At 36.0% G+C, this 16494-nt stretch overlaps 3 protein-coding genes across 10 annotated transcripts; 1 reads left to right on the top strand and 2 right to left on the bottom strand.

Annotated features, from left to right (window-relative positions):
• Window positions 1-4386: 4386 nt before the first annotated feature.
• LOC103848684 (protein EMSY-LIKE 4) lies at window positions 4387-10003 on the bottom strand. Of its 6 annotated transcripts, none has more exons than XR_004457302.1 (9): window positions 8940-10002; window positions 8785-8831; window positions 8634-8703; window positions 8492-8568; window positions 8295-8400; window positions 8114-8208; window positions 7625-7864; window positions 7475-7543; window positions 4387-7372 (listed from the first exon to the last, which is right to left on the bottom strand). XR_004457302.1 is itself a non-coding variant. In XM_033289764.1 (7 exons), the coding sequence occupies exons 4-7, from the start codon at window positions 8135-8137 to the stop codon at window positions 7274-7276; spliced, it is 432 nt and encodes a 143-aa protein (XP_033145655.1). In that variant the 5' UTR covers window positions 8138-8208; window positions 8295-8400; window positions 8512-8568; window positions 8634-10003; the 3' UTR covers window positions 4387-7273. The 6 variants fall into 6 exon arrangements, 4 of the variants coding, with proteins under 4 accessions (XP_033145655.1, XP_033145656.1, XP_033145653.1 ...); XR_004457301.1 differs by having other exon boundaries at window positions 8512-8568; window positions 8940-9686; XM_033289764.1 differs by having other exon boundaries at window positions 8512-8568; window positions 8634-10003.
• Window positions 10004-10022: 19 nt separating this feature from the next.
• LOC117133466 (B3 domain-containing protein REM9-like) lies at window positions 10023-11804 on the top strand. Of its 3 annotated transcripts, XM_033289757.1 has the most exons (5): window positions 10023-10105; window positions 10601-10663; window positions 10753-11047; window positions 11130-11215; window positions 11297-11804. In XM_033289757.1, exons 2-5 carry the CDS (start codon window positions 10601-10603, stop codon window positions 11594-11596), a joined length of 744 nt encoding a protein of 247 aa, XP_033145648.1. In that variant the 5' UTR covers window positions 10023-10105; the 3' UTR covers window positions 11597-11804. The 3 variants fall into 3 exon arrangements, with proteins under 3 accessions (XP_033145648.1, XP_033145647.1, XP_033145646.1); XM_033289756.1 differs by having other exon boundaries at window positions 11133-11804; XM_033289755.1 differs by having other exon boundaries at window positions 11130-11804.
• A 1724-nt stretch (window positions 11805-13528) lies between these two features.
• Window positions 13529-16096, bottom strand: LOC117133345. Its single transcript, XM_033289349.1, has one exon. The coding sequence runs from the start codon at window positions 16094-16096 to the stop codon at window positions 13529-13531; it is 2568 nt and encodes an 855-aa protein (XP_033145240.1).
• Window positions 16097-16494: the final 398 nt, after the last annotated feature.

The raw sequence follows: 16494 nt of genomic DNA, 5'->3' as shown, positions 1-16494 counted from the left end.
CAGTGCTTCTACCTCCGAGTGTAGTGCTGATTCACAACGAGTGAAATTTCGTGTTCCCATAAGTTGCACGTTTTCCGCACTGTCAGTCCAGATCCATCCACATCCACTAAATCTGTCAGAAGCTGTCCACGATCCATCTAGCATGCAAATATTACCCAAACTTATGGCTTGGTTCACCTCATTATCGTTGGCATGTCCTACTGGTGCAATCATCTCATTTGCATTAAACCATGTTTGGCATTCACTCTCTGCATGTCAAACAAGCTCCAAAGGATCTCTATCTATACCTCTGAAAAGTTTATCATTGCGAGCCTTCCAAATATACCATATTATCCAAAGATAAGGATCCCTATCTTGGTCCGACTGAAACTAACATCTTATATATTAAAAGAGAAGTCATGACTTCTTTCATGTGTGATTTTTTTTTATTTGGACCATCACTTAAAAATCTTATTAAATGTATTTTATTAAGAATAATAATACATAGAATCTTTAAAATACTTTAATCATAATATCTTTTGATATCTTTTTATTTTAAAATAATATATAAATATATTTATTTTTTAAAAAAAATCTAACTAATCTGTTTTAAAAGATTTTTACAAGATCCTCATTTTCAAAATTATATTTAAATATTTTTCACTAATTTCGAAATTAGTTTGAAATATTATTATACATTAATAAATTCAGTAATCATTTATAAAATAAAAAATAAAAAATTCTGTAATATTTTATATATTATATAATCATAATCAATCATATTAAAAGAAAATTATTATATTGAGCTAAGTATAATAAAACTGTATTAAATTTTATAAATTTTATTTTTCATAAGTATAAAATATTTATGTTCAAAAATAAAATCTAATATGTTGGTAAGATGGATTAAGCAAAATATATAATACATGTATAAAAATTAACATGTATTTCTTTAAAGCTTATAATATAAAATCTTTGTAACTACTTTAATCATAATATATTTTCATTTTAAATATAATATATATTTATATATTATATTTAAAAATTCTAATAAATCTGTGTAAAAGAATTTTAATAATAATTTAATATATTTTAAGTTATCGTTTATAAAATAAAAAATAAATAAATTATATCTTATTTTACCCACTTTATAGTCATGATCATGTTAAAATACAATTATTATACTTAAATAAATATGATAAAAGTATATTCAATTGATAAATTTATAAATTTTATTTTCATAAATATAAATTATTTATTTTAAAAATATAATATGATGATAGAACGGCTTAAAATTAACAAACCTTATAATACATGTCTAAAAATTAACATACCTTAGACTTTTGTATATAGAATAATATATTATCTAAAATGAATAAGTATAAAAAATATTAGTAAAAAAAATACAGCTTTGAAACACGGGTCAGAATTTAGCATAAATTAAATACAGAATAATTTTCAAATATATTTTCTCATGAATATAATAATTTGTTTAATAACTAAATGCAAATACAATAAGATAAATATATAATAAGAAGTAAAAATACATACGGTTTTAACCAAATAATTAATTATAACATGTAAATTATAAAATTATTTTATTTGAAATAGTTATATAAATATTTAAGTATATGATTAATGTTAAAAAAAATATCACTAATGTTTAAAAATAGTAATTTATGTATAAAAAAGGTAAAAACAGACACCCGCGCGGTTGCGCGGATCAAAATCTAGTTATCTATTAAAATTATCAATTGAACATAAAAAATATGAGTAAACCTAAAATTATGGACATCATGACAAACCAGTAAAATTAGAATAATATATATAGCTACATCGAGTCAGTATAAATAACAAAAATAACAAGATATATTCTGCGTCGTAAATTATTTAGCACATATATAATTATTATGATAAGATAGAGTCAGTTATTATGTTTGATAACCAATTACGTACGGATAATAAAATAATGAACATATATCAAATCTCAGAGGCACCAAATATACATCTTATGTCAATAATATTTTATATTAATTAGAAACATATATCAAAAATAAACCCTTGTTAAAAAATCGGTTTTCACTCATGGACAACTATATGTGACTTTCTCACGTGTTACAACCAAGTCTGGTCTGAAGGTCATTTAAGGAAAAGATTCACATGCTCTGAAGACGAAGAACATAGTCTACAAGAAAATTTTCAACGATCTAACATCGTATCAAAGTATGGAGACAATTATGTTTTCACATTCAAATAAATATGTAACTGGTTTGTTAATTATAAATTTAACATTTTATGTTTTCTTATGTTTAGACGTTAAAGATGGTATAATATCTTTATGTTAGACGTTCAAGACGATATAATATCTTCTCCCTCCCATGCAACATCATCAATCTCAACGTAACTTCTATCAAGTAAGTCTACTTACGTTATATTCTAACATGCAAAACATGTATTTTTACCCTTTTATCACTGATTTCTATTCAATTTTTACAGAGCTTAATTTTTCAACCATTCTTCTTTTTGGAAATTCTATACCACTTTATCAGAGTCTACTTATCTTATATATTGTCCAAACTTTGTTTGATAATTAAACTTTTTCAGTGTTTTTTACAACAACAAAACTCACAATCACTGATTTTGCACAGATCAGTTTTACACAGTAAAATTATTGCAAATGAAAAAATAAAAATCCATTATCCGCGCGTAGCGCGGAGATGATCTCTAGTATATCTAATAAAAGAGAGTAGTTATTGATTGATTTTTGTGCGGATTGTTGATGACAATTTGATATTTCATTGATTCATAAAAAAATTCTTAAAAAGGTAAAAGATATAGAAAAACTATATTGATAAAAATATATACTTTGACATCACCTCTTAGATCACGCTTGTTCTGAAGGGTTAATCCTTTTTTACGAGTGAATTCATCAATAAACTTAGGGCCCATTTGCATACCCGGAGAGAGGGTCTATCCGTGGGCTGCACCTCTCTTTGGAAATTAGTCTGGGTCTTTCCATAGGTCCGGGATACCCCAGGTTAAAACAAAAAAAATTCATCAATAAAGGAATTATTTAAGAAATTAACAAATAGTTTTTGAATAAAAATATTGAGATATTATAATTGTTTTAAAAAATTGTCTTAAAATATATAAAAAAGTCGGTTATTAAAAATAGTCTTTTTGGAGTAAACAAGCTATTTTCCCACGAGAACTATCATATACCATCAAATATCTCTACTTCGCTCTATTTATCTCCGAAAACAAAGTTTTAGTTTTATTTTTCCATAAATCTTGGTTTTGTCAAGTCCAATTCAAAATCTTTAATTACCAATAGTAAACCAAAAATCCCGAAATCTGACCAAACATAAAACCAATTAAACCATTTTAATAAAACCAATCAAACTAAATTAACATAATTTTAACCATCTAAATCAAAACATATCAAATCACTTCATCTCTATCCTTCCCCACAAGCCACGGCAATTCCAGAACATAAGTTTTTTTTTGCATGTGATCATCTTCACATCGTTCTCTTCTTCTTTTTCCATGTCACAGTCAATAACGCTTATAATCAGGCTAAAGTAGAGAACTTAAACCAATTCCATCGATTATAAGTAAAGATAATAGTTATGAACATTATGATTTCTCTTGGCGCTAGGTCAACAAGAGCGAGTTCGACGTGAAACCGGATCCAGATCCCACCATGTAACTTGATGATATCTGCTTGAATTCAATACACAGGACACATTTGAACTTATTATTTGAAGTTAAAAACAAGACAAGAGTACGGCTTAAAAAAATAACTTGTTGCTGAAGCAAACAAATGTTTTGTTTGTTAGCCCATGTCATACTTTTTCGTCCAGTTTCTTGCAGGCCAGTAGCCTTGTACTTTGCTCTGTCTGTTTTGTACATGAACAAGAACAACACAAGAGCATGTCAACGTTACCACCAAACAAGTTTTGTTATTTGTTTGATAAATATCATAACCTTGGGTTCGAAAAAAAAAAAATAAGAGAACAAACCGTAAGAACAACAATAGATTGGTGTTTTATAACGCCAAAGTTGAAGTTGAGAAGCTCTCACTTCTTGACTTGAGAGGTTTTAGAGTGGCTGAAACAGAGCGACCCTTGGGCTTAAGTAGAGCCAACCCTTATTGTCTATGCACGTTCGTCACTTGTTAGTTACTCATCTCGATGGTATCAAGCTAACGTGAAACATAAACTTAGAAAGTATGCAAGTGATGCTAGATTTAAGAACTTTGTGTGTACCAGTTTATGCTAACGGCTTGATTTGAATGTCCAAACTTAAGCAAAACTTTGCTTTCTTAAAATCTCACATTCACAAAAATTTAAACCTATGGTATCAACATATACCTGTTGCCGTTACTTCTTCCTCAAGAGGCACAGACATTAAAATTCTTGTAGCTTAAGATTCCAAACAATTTAGCATGCTAAAATCCAACAAACCTAGCTAGCTAGCTAGAGAAAAAGAAACTAAATAAAATATTATACAAAAAAAACGAGCAATATCTAAACGTACGAATCACTTCTCCTCCTCGTCCTTTGTTGGATTCTTCTGCAAGGTTATGCGAAGAGAAGATAACCACAGTTCTTTGGATCGGTTTTAATGGTCAGATCGGCGGAACAGTCTGTGCACTTGAAGTAGAATCTATAAATTTCAATCCCTAGGTATGTTTCTTCGGTGACTTGTTCTACACGTCTATTGAATTTGGTGCCCTCCGACATGTAATTACCACACTTGTTGCAACGAGCAGGCACCGGAAGCATAAATCGATTTTTTTTCTGATGGTTCTTCGGTTTCAGAAGGCGAGGTATCTTCTTCTGATCAAAGTCTGCTGGATAATTCTTGTTTAGGACTTTGCGTTCTGCCATATCTTCACAACACAACGAATGGGTTTGAATCAGAATAGTTAAGGGTTTTAATTCTACTCTCTGCTTTAGAACTAAGAGCCTTGACCACCTCTCTTTTTATAATACTCGAATTTTCCGTAACAAACCGACTTTGATAAATAAAAGGAAAATAACCTTTTTGTTTTTTTGGTTCAAAAAATAAAAGGAAACTAACCATTATCAGGTTTTGTATTGTAAAAAAATTATCTAGTATGTGTGTTTTAAATACGGCCGAATGTAGTTGGGCTTGTGATGTTTAGTTGTGGGCTTAGTGTCAATATCGGCTTCTCTGGACTACGCATAGCTCTAAAAATCTCCGCAGACGCGCATCTCTATAGACTTTTGACAGAGAAGAGAACCTCTAAGATCGGAATCCATGGAATCGCTCAAAGGAAAAGGGAAAGGATCGAGGGGAGCTTTGGAGCTCCTCAAGGAATGGACCAATTGGTCTCTGAAGAAGGCCAAAGTCGCGACTCACTACGGCTTCATCCCTCTCATCATCGTCATCGGCATGAACTCCGATCCTAAGCCACATCTCTTCCAACTCCTTAGCCCTGTCTGATCCTCCTGTTTCATCATCATCATCTTCGTCAAAACCAGATCAATCAATCCTTTCCGATCTTCTCGTTAGATCTTCTTTATGTTCAGTAACTAAGTTTTCAAATGCTTTCTCTATGGTTCTTGTCTGTATGGAATCAGTTAGCTTATGATAATGTTCATTTAGCAAGAACCAGTAATGCTTTTGATTAAGAATTGAAAGTTTATTTATGTTGTTTCTCATTATGTCTTGTACCATCTTTACAAAACATCTTCTGAATTATGTCGATCTTGTGGCTTCAAGTCACCACAAGCCAAACCTATTTGCAACATCTCAACCATCTCTTCCTCTATACCCAGCAGAGAAATGCACTTTGGTCCGATTATAAAAGGCCAAGACTCAACAACCCAATTAAACCAATCAAAAATTACGATCCGAAATTTCAAATGTCTTGCTCGGTTTGGTTTTGATCGTACCAATTCGGTTTCGTTTATCAATAACATAGAGCAAAACGCCACCGTTCTGAGTCCCATCGGCTCTCTTATAACGTCACGAAAAAATTAAATGTAAACATCTTGAAGCCTTGTCCTTGTTACACAAACCGTAAACCTAGGTTTGTTCGATATGGTAAAACCGAACCACAACCACGTTTGTTATGAAGGGCTAATCAGATATTATTTTTTATGAGTGATTTTGATGATAATCAATAAAGGAATTATTTAAGAAAGTAACAGATAGTGTTTGTATAAAAATATTAATAAGATATTAGAATTGTTTTTAAATATTGCCTAATTATAAAAAAAAAATACAGTATTAGAAATAGTTTTTTATTTGTTGCCATTTACAATGCAATTTCTCATTTTTCAAAGTTCAGGGCCTTCAGACATCGAATTCTTTATTTTTTCGGGTGCAAATAAAAGGAATGCATTCTCTTCAATTATCCGAAATTAACTTTAACCATGTATAAATGTTATAAAATTCTTGGAAGCAAGTGCACCTCACCTTCTTTAAATCCATACATATATAAAAAAGGAGTATGTTGAACAAAAAAAATAATAAAAAAATATAGAAAAGGAGTATTATTGTACCTTTTTTTTTTACTGTACTCTACAAACTGAAAAAAAAAGGAGCAAATAAGCAAATCATTAGATACAGTATTATGTTGGTCAACAAGATGACCATCGTTAATTTATGACTAAAACATGCTACTCTATTTTATACAAAAATGTTGTTTTTAACATTTCAATGAAAAGTTGACAAAGTATATATATTTGCTAAGGTCTTTGGCTTAAAATGAAGTTATATTGTTCCCACAAACTCATCTCCTTGGAACTCATCTCCTCCCCCCTTATGGCAGAAGCGCTGGCCATGAGGGAAGCTATTAGGGACGCAAAGCGCGCAGTTGTTACCGACGTCTAGTTTCGTACCGACTCTCAAGAGCTCGCAAGAGCTGTTAACTCGAAGTCATATCCGGTGGAGCTCTTTGGGGTTCTCATGGATATCGAGTCTCTATCTTATTGCTTTGATTTCTTCTTTGTTTCCTTTGTTGGTCGGGAGAACAATGTAGTCGCTGACTCCCTTGCGAAGGCTGCTTTGTCCTCTTTCCCCTCTACTTTGTATTGAAACTCTTCGTTTAGATTTATGAATCTTTTCAGTTGACAAAAAAAAAAAAATTGTTCCCACAAACACTTTTTTTGGTTTTATCCACGTAAGGCCTGAAAGCCGAAATCCATATGAAGAAGATGAGAAAGGAATAAAATCCTATTTGCTCATCCCCGCTTGGCTTTACTGACACTTAAAACACACACACACAAATAAAACTCTGTTATTATATATAAATAATATGTTAATCAAAGCTCCTCTGCAAACTAAACACATGCCATTTTCTCCATTTGGATATGTCTCCAAGCTTTGTTATTGCACCCACAAGCGCATGTTCTTGCTCCTGAATCAAAAGGTAATATAATCAATTATTTGAGGCGTTTGTATGTATATAAAAGTAAAACTAAGAAAGAAATGGTATTTGTTGTTGTAGCCATCATCAAACCTCCAAAACTCTCTTTGCCATTTCAACTTCTTGAGGATCTGGATTGTGTGAACCACGAACTCTCTCCACCTATTAGTAAAAGACATCACTGTTTGAGAAATAACAAATACATCACTGTACAACTCAGCCTTGACAACAATTAAAACCAACCTCTCTGATTAGGACACTGGTCGGACGACTGATTCGTATATCGACATGGTTCCTTTTCCCAGTTCCATTCTGTGATGGTCTGAGTTCGTTTTTGATAGAGGTCTTAGCCAAACTGCTTCCCTTTTGTAGAACATTGTTTGGTCCTGTAGTTCTACTCAGAACATTGGCCTGTCCGCTGTAACCATATGGATTACCTGCCCCATGATCCTCTGCAATCCACTCGATATCCCTAGGAGATATCTGTACAAATATTAGAGATCTTGGTTACCAAATTAACACAGAATTGTTGATCATTGTGTTTTCCTCAAAACGTTAAATGATCAAAAAAGTAATTAGCTCTGCGAGTTTAACCCATTCCCACGTCTCATTAAGTGTTCCAATGTCATAAACTAAGGCAAGACGACCCTAAAATTAATGATATATAAAAATATTTAAACACGTATAAGGAAACTTCTTAGAAACTGTAAGCCAATTTAAGAAGCCACACACCTCAACAGGATCATACTTGGTCATGACTTGCCCTCGTGGAGGTTGATCCGAAGGACGGTATGAGATGGGTTTTGCGGAAGAAGACCAGGGAAAACCTAAGGAGAAAAACTCATTAAAAGAACTGTTCCTCGTAAAGAAACTAACAACCTCCTAAACCAATATTATGACTTTTTTAACTCACTGGTTTTTGCTTTTTGTCCTTCACTTTCACACTCTCACACTCACTTTTTCTGCTCAGCGTCATTCTACTCCAACCAGCTTTTTACCTTCTCCGCTTCCTTTGACACCTTAATAAGAAACAGAAAAATAAACGCAGTTTTAGCAGTGCTCGCCTACATGTTTCTAAAGAGAGATGTGTGGGTGTGTGTGTTCGTTTACTTAAGGATGAGGTAAACAACCTCGTCGAGTTTTACTTTCGGGAGCCAAGTTTTGTTCGTCTCCCACTCTTTTATGATCTGCAATGTGGTTGAAACTCAGCCGGATTGTTTCTTGTTTATCATGAGAAAACTGTAAAATGTACCTCTTTCACTTCGGTTGGGTATTTCTGAGTGTAGTCAACTGCTACTGGTCGTGCTGTAAGCTCCTCTGACCTGTACATATATTTAAAAAATGGTTTGTGAGAACATTTTCAGGAAGTTTAGGCACGATCTAAATATGGGCAGAAAACAAACCGCAAAGATATGGGACTGCCAATGGCTTTTAGTGAGTCAAGTCGCTCCTGAAACTCAATGGCATTAGAACTAAAAACATCATAATATGGGTAAAGTGAAAGCGACGATTTTTAGCATTAAAAGAACAATGAAGTAGCCGAGATAGTGATCTGTACCTTCTCTTTGGTAGCATAAACATAATATTCAAGGTTGTTTTTCAACTCAGGCGTTCTTCTTCTTTCCCTATCTTTCTCGTCCAAGGCTTCTAATTTTATCTTAGCTTCAGCAAGAGACTCTTTCGTAAAAGGTGCTCCAGGGCCAACAGTTTTCTTGTTACAGGTTTATAAACACATTCGGTTAGTAACGTTATATAGAAATAATGGATTGCAACATAGGTGGATTTATAAGCAATCGAAATACTAAGTTCCATTTCATGAACTGTACCCTTAGATCTAAATATCTTTGACGATGTAATTTTTTTTTAAACTAAGTAGAACTACGCTTACACAATCTTAGAGATGTTCTCGTTTGACTTGTCTCCTCAACCTTATGGGTCTTCTGCTTCTCCTTCAATATCTTCCCCACCGAATAAGATTTAATTGATTTCTTATTGGCTTTGGTTGTCATCTCTCCAACGACTCTATCAAAATAATCAGAGAGTTCCTTTTCAAAAAAAAAAGATCATCAGAGAGCTTTTCTCCTGATCATCATCTTCCAATCCGATATTCTCTTTTGTCAATATTATCGTTCAGATCAATGCTTTTGATTAAGAATTGAAAGTTTATTTATGTTGTTTCTCATTATGTCTTGTATCATCTTTACAAACACATCTGCTGAATTATGTCGATCTTGTGGCTTCAAGTTACCACAAGCCAAACCTATTTGCAACATCTCAACCATCTCTTCCTCTATACGGGACATCATCTCCTATACTCACCCAGCTATATCTCTAATCTCCGTAAGACATGAAAACAAAACAAAAATGGTAAGTTAAATAAAAAGCCGGAAATTACATTTAACCCTAGAACATTTGAAGTATTTACCGGTTGTACCTACCTTAACCAAAGGAATAACCGAATTGAGTTGAACCACGAACCAATCCTTAATTTCGACCCGAAATTAAAACCTAACCGTCCAAAAACCGAATGGTACCAATTCCCTATCTTAAATCCCCAAACCAGACCCGATTCCCTCTCATTTTCGGGAAGCCCTTCCCTCTCTCGACACTTCGGCGACACAACCGAGGGAGATCCCGCTACCCCCACCAGCGACGGCCAATCCCACCGAAGAGGAGACTCCTGACCAGCAACGGCCAATCCCACCGATAGCGACACAACCGAAGGTATGTCTTCCTCGTCGGTTCTGTTTCTCCATCGATCGAGTTTACCATTTTTATGAAGAAACTACAAAACGTCGGTTCATTTCTTTAGGGTTGGAGAAAACGTCGGCTTTGTTTTGTGTTGCTTAGGGTTTTTTAGATGGCGACACCACCAAATGGTTAATTAAGTTGCTTAGGGTTTTTTAGATTCGGTCCATCGATCGAGTGACGGCTTTGCTTAGCGTATTTGATTGATTGAGTTCATGAATTAGATCTGTTGATCGAGTTCATGACGCTAGTTTTGGTTATATCGAGTGCATGATGCTTGATTGAGAATTTTATGCTAGCTCAGTCGATGGAGTTCATGATGCTTGATTGAGTTCATTTGCTAGTTTTCGGTTTTAGCAAATGGTTAAATAAAACTGAAAATGATATAGAATGATATAGATTTGGTCTGTGACTTTAGCAAGTTCCTTGACATGCGTCTAACTTTGTCTAGCTTTTGTTTCTTGTTTGCAGATGGTGCAACCGCAAGAACCTCATTTCTTCCAACCTTTGCTTCCTGGATTCCAGACTCACTTGGTAAACACACTCTCTGTATTGCCTTTTCTTGATTGCAAGAACCTGATTTCTTCCTTGTTTGTGTAACTTATCTCAAATCTTGATTGCAGACAATACCCATTGTATTTTTCTCCAAGCACATCCAAGGGAAGACGAATGGGAACACATGGACACTAACATCCGACGCTATGGATCAAACATGGCAAGTGATACAAGAAGAGAGGCGACTCACCCGAGGTTGGAAGGAGTTCGCTGGGGCACATGACCTTCGAATAGGAGACATTGTCATCTTCAAACTCAAAGGTTCCATGGTCTTTCACGTCACTCCCTTTGGTCCGAGCTGCTGTGACATCCAGTACACATATCCCAACTCAATGGAAGAAGCCCATGACCACCAGAACAATAGTAAGTGTGATTCAAAGTCACCGTACTAGCATAGGTTACTTATGAGGTGTTTTGAAGTTGTTGTTTGTTTCTTGTGTTTCAGCAGGAACAGGGGCTAGGTTTTCTTACTCGTGGGACTACTGTTTTAAGGCTGAGGTCACGGATTCTAATGTCCGTGAAGACAAACTTGTGAGTGAAACGAGTGTTCTTTTGTGTACTTACACATCTTTATGTTGTTCTGACACATATGTTTATGTTCTTTTGTTGCAGGATCTCCCTGTGGGGGCTACTGGTTGTAATGCTCTGAACAAAGAATGCAAGAAGGCGAAACTAGTGAACATAGAGGGAAAGGCGTGGAATGTGTCAATGCGATTTAACGAATCAGGCGGCTTCTACTACATCAAAGGGTGGAGAAAGTTCTGTGCTGAAAACAAATGCCACATTGGAGACAGCTTTGTCTTCAATGTGGTTGGAGATGGGAACACTTTGCCATTGATGTGTGTCTGTTCTCCAAGTAAGGAGTGTCTTAAATCTGCAGGTGACATTGCTTCTTCCTCCCGGGTGAACTAGGAAGATCATGTGTTCTAGTTGGGGACGCGTCTATGTTGGTTGTGACTTGATCTTAAGAGCACAATGTCTTGTGCTTTGAACTTATTTTGTGTGTCTTTTATATGTTTGCTTTTTGGTACTTTCAACTTGTTATTTTGATTTGATGGTACTTTGAACTTGTTATTTCGGTTTGATGTTGCAAACTTTTAGTTAATCATTTTCATGTCAATTAGTTATATAGAGTTTCGACTTTTGGTTAATCATTTTCACGTCCTGAATGATAATATAGATTTGGTCTGTGACTTTAGTTAATCATTTTTCGACTTTTAGTTAATCATTTTCTTGATTTTGGTTTGATGTTGCAAACTTGTTATTTTAGTATAATGTCACAAGACACACGCATAGAGAAGTAAACCACAAAACACATAAACATTAGATAGATAGTTTAAGTCATAAGACACACACATAGAGTCATAAGACACACACATAGAGAAGGAAAGTAGCAACATGGATCAAAGTACCATCATAAGACATAGAACAACAACAACTTAGAACAACAACAACTTAGAGCAACAAGATGGGATCATGGACGGTGGAGTTGGTAAAGCTGAGCCTTGAGGCGATCAATCTCCTCAGCCATCTCTTTGACACGGTCTACTAACTTAGTAACCTCGTCCTGAATCGCGATCACCCACAGCGTACGAAAGTGGAGACCATTATTCTGCACAAGTTTTATCACAAGTTATACAAGTTTTTCAAGTTTTCCAGTTTTACCAGTTTCCTAGTTTTCCTAGTTTTCTAGTTTTTCTAGTTTTTTCTAGTTTTTTCTAGTTTTTCTAGTTTTCCTAGTTTTTTCTACTTTTTCTAGTTTTCCTAGTTTTCCTAGTTTTCCTAGCAAGTTATGCAAGTTTTACCTGCTTAGCAGGTTCTAGTTATACAAGTTTTACCAGTTTTGCACAACATGAAAATTACCTCAAAGTTTTTGCAGGTGAAGTACCTCCTTCCAGGTTGCGTATCAAAATCATTGGGAAACTTGTTACACGGAGATACCTCGGGAATGATACCTCCACCACACGGGCACTTGGTCGGGACGCCGTACTGCGCATCAGCCACGAAACCAAGCATGTCGTTGTGTCTCTTCAAGGCCTTCATGTGACTGTACTCCTCGTCGGGATGAGTCATGCTTCAGTTATTACTGTCAGAGAGAAATGGGAGAAACCGAAAGAGATCGAGAGAGAGGAATGAGGGATGGAGTGGAGTGGAGAGAGAGAGAGAGAGATGGCTCGGTAAAGAAGGGGGAGGAGGGAGAGAAGTAGAGGGATGGAGTGGAGAGAGAGAGAGATGGGACGTGACATAGAGGGGAAATGGAAGAAAATAGAGAAAAAAAATGAAAATAGTTAAAATAATTAAAATAATTATTTTCCCTCATATGTTTTGGCGCCAATGTAATTTCATTTCCCTCCCCGAAATTTGTTCTTAGTTTTACATAAGATACTAGTTTTACGAGATTTGCTCATAGTTGTACTTTCTGTGGTTTATAATTTATTCAGTGTTACCAGTGCTTTCAGTTTGGTTTTCTTGTTTTACTTTCGATTTTAGTACTTGAACATGATATTTATCTTGTTCACTGCACAAATATTTGGGAAACAAACATTACCTGATAATCTCTTTTGTGACATGTTCTTCATTCACAAAGTGTGAGTGAAACTATAAGGTTTATTATGGAGATAGTAAGAGTTTTCATAATTTTTGAGAAAGTTTTGAAAAAAACATGTTTAATTGAATTATTAGTCAGACTAGAGTAATCATAATAGTAAATGTCATAACGAATCAAGTTTCCATCTACATAATAATAATGTCACACTCGAAACACAATGCAGTTTTACAAAGATGATAAAATAGTTTTCCAGAGTTTTCCAAAAAAAATACAAATTACAGAGTAACAAGTTGTGGTTAGGCCGTGTTCTGCTCTGAAGGGCTTGAACCATTTCCAAATAACAGCCAATTGAAACCAAAATTTTGCCTAGGCCGCTTTTTGTTCTGTGTCCTCCTACGGCGTTCTCCACCAGATGGAAGTCTATTAACTCTTTTCCTTCCCTTCCGCTTGATAGGATCCGGAGGTATGATCTTCAGCTCCCTGATGTGATCCGGGACTTCCCATACAGACATGTCTGGCACAGCATAAATTGTCCTGCAATACGCCAATGCCCACAGTTCCGTCCAATAGTATTTTGAGCACAACTCATGATATACTATGTTGATATCACGGCTCCTACCACCCCCATTATCCACCTCATTAGTGTAATAGATATAAGCAGCCAGTCCGTGCAGACAAGGAATCTTTTCATAATCCCACACCTTGCAAGTACAAGTTTTGGCAATCAAGTTCGTCAAAAACATCTTCCCATGACTATCCTTGACCTCGTACTCTAGCTCATAACTATTAAGCTCCCGCACAGGTAGCGTTCGCGCAAGAACCCATAGATCGTGCAAGTAGTTCTCAACCAGAGGCACTAGCATGGTACCCAATGATTGTGAAACAGCATCCTTCCGACGTTGATTAAACCAATCAGAGAATGTCCTAATGATACAATCCAGCATTGGTATCAAGGCCCACCTCCTTGCCTCTCTAAACACTTTGTTCATTGATTCCACGCTGTTGCTTGTGTCCAAGTTGTACCTGTCACGTGGGAAAAAAACCCTTGCCCATTTGTCTTTTTCAGTTTTCTCCTCCACATACGTGTAAGCTGAAGGGAACCTTAGCTTAAATCTTTCGTAAGCAGCATTGAAATCAGCCATTGTGTACATCTTTCCCAACTCCATGAATCTATGCCCGACTACATCTTTGGTGACGTTAGAAGCATGCCCTTTAACATTTTCCTTCAAATGCCATAAACAATGACCATGGTGAGCCTGAGGGTACACGTTTGCTATTGCAAATATCAGACTTGGATTTCTATCACTCATGAAAACCAGTTCAGAAGAGTCTGGTATAACGCTTCTAAGCATCTCAAAAAACCAGGTCCAACTAGCATGATTCTCTCCATCAAGTACAGCAAACGCAAGTGGATAGCAATGACGGTTAGGATCTTGAGCTTTGGCAAAAATTAGAACACCCCCATATCCGTTCTTCAGCCATGTTGCATCGACAACAATCACTTTTCTCATAACTGCAAACCCTTCAATGCAAGCTCCCAACGCTATGAAGAGGTACTTGAATTTACCTGAGTCATCCAATTTCACACTAGTTTTTGTTCCCGTGTTCATTTTCTCTAACATGAACAAATAGCTATACATCATCCTGTAGCTATCTTCCGGACTACCACGTGTATCACAAGAAGCCAAATTCTTTCCACGCAATGCTGTGGAGTAGGATATCATGACACCAAGTTTGGACTTAACCAGAGCCTTAATATCTTTTGGAGTTGGAGTTTGCACATCTCCTGGGAATTCCTCATTCAAAAAACTTGCCACTACTTCTGCTGACGCTCTTCTCTTGTCGTTGCTGTCACTTTGTTGTGTCCGCGAGCATGTATGCATCTTCGTGTAGCTTTTTATTGAGAAAATTTCTGTCCCAGCAATCCTTGAAGCTCGTATTACCCATTTGCAGTCAGCTTGCGAACATGTTATCACCAATCGATTTCGATCTGACTTTTTAGTGACATAACGATAACATTCACAATATGCAGCTCTATCCACCATCTCCTGAATTGCCTTCTTACTTGGAAATTCGTCATGTTTATTAAGACTCAAACCATCGCCCCATTCCTCTATACAACTACTCCGTACTATTGCAGGTGGCTCTTCAACATACTTATCGGCGGTTGGATGTACGGTATCAGTCTCCGCAGCCGTTTCATTCTCCGCAGCCGTTTCATTCTCCGCAGCCGTTTCATTCTCCGCAGCAGTATCATTCTCCATACCAGTATCAGTTTCCGCAGCCGTATCATTCTCCATACCTGTATCAGTCTCCGCAGCCGTATCATTCTCCATACCTGTATCACTCTCCGCAGCCGTATCAGTCTCCGCAGCCGTATCAGTCTCCATACCAGTATCAGTCTCCATACCAGTACCAGTCTCTTTAGCACTCACCTCGTTATTCCCCTGGTTCTCACCAACGTACAATGTAATGGCATTAGGTCCAACTTCATGTTCCAATAGCTGCAAATCGTTGTAGTTCATACCAACAGAACTTTTACCCGCTATCGAAAGTTTATCTTGTGGTCTCGCTCCCGACCTTTCACTACTCTCCACAACCAAAAGACATCTTTGGTTCTCTTTATCGACACATCCGAGGTAAACATAAAGATCGTCATCATCAGCAATAGTTACAGCTTTCTTGCAACGTATCACCATCGGAATGTAGCTCAATTTCAGTTTTTCCTTACGTTCATCCAACCCAAGCTTCTTATATATCTTTTCTTGTAACATTGACAACGTCACATCCTCCACTGATGCCTTCACAGATATACCATACATGCAGTCTTCATATGTAAAATGTACGAATACGTTATTGGTCATTCTATCCTGCCAAAAATATCGCACAAGATCAACAAAAACAAAGTTATACCAGTTGTTCGAGTTTTCCTAGTTATTCCACTTTTCTCAGTTTTCCAACAATAATCCAAAACACTAGGTTTCGAATCGCATCTATCAACGTTTAATTCAACCACATTAATGCATTTTATACCAAATCGCTATACTAATTGACCCATCAACTAAACAATACCGTTGTGCATTGCTCCTAGCTCGATTCCAAATACATGCATTTCTCAAGAGAAGTTGGGGGACCTGAGTTTACCTGCAATACCCAACTCTAGACCTCCGGAAACACTTTGAAAATGGAGGAGGAGGAGAGAAGCTGCGGCGACAGAGCCGGATGGGGGAGCGGGGATGGGGGAGGGAGCTGCTCGGGGAGG

Source organism: Brassica rapa, chromosome A04 (genome assembly GCF_000309985.2).
Source record: "Brassica rapa cultivar Chiifu-401-42 chromosome A04, CAAS_Brap_v3.01, whole genome shotgun sequence".
In the NCBI taxonomy this organism is placed as follows: domain Eukaryota; kingdom Viridiplantae; phylum Streptophyta; class Magnoliopsida; order Brassicales; family Brassicaceae; genus Brassica; species Brassica rapa.
The sequence above is the reverse complement of the archived record's forward strand: the minus strand, read 5'-3'. Positions and strand labels throughout refer to the sequence as shown.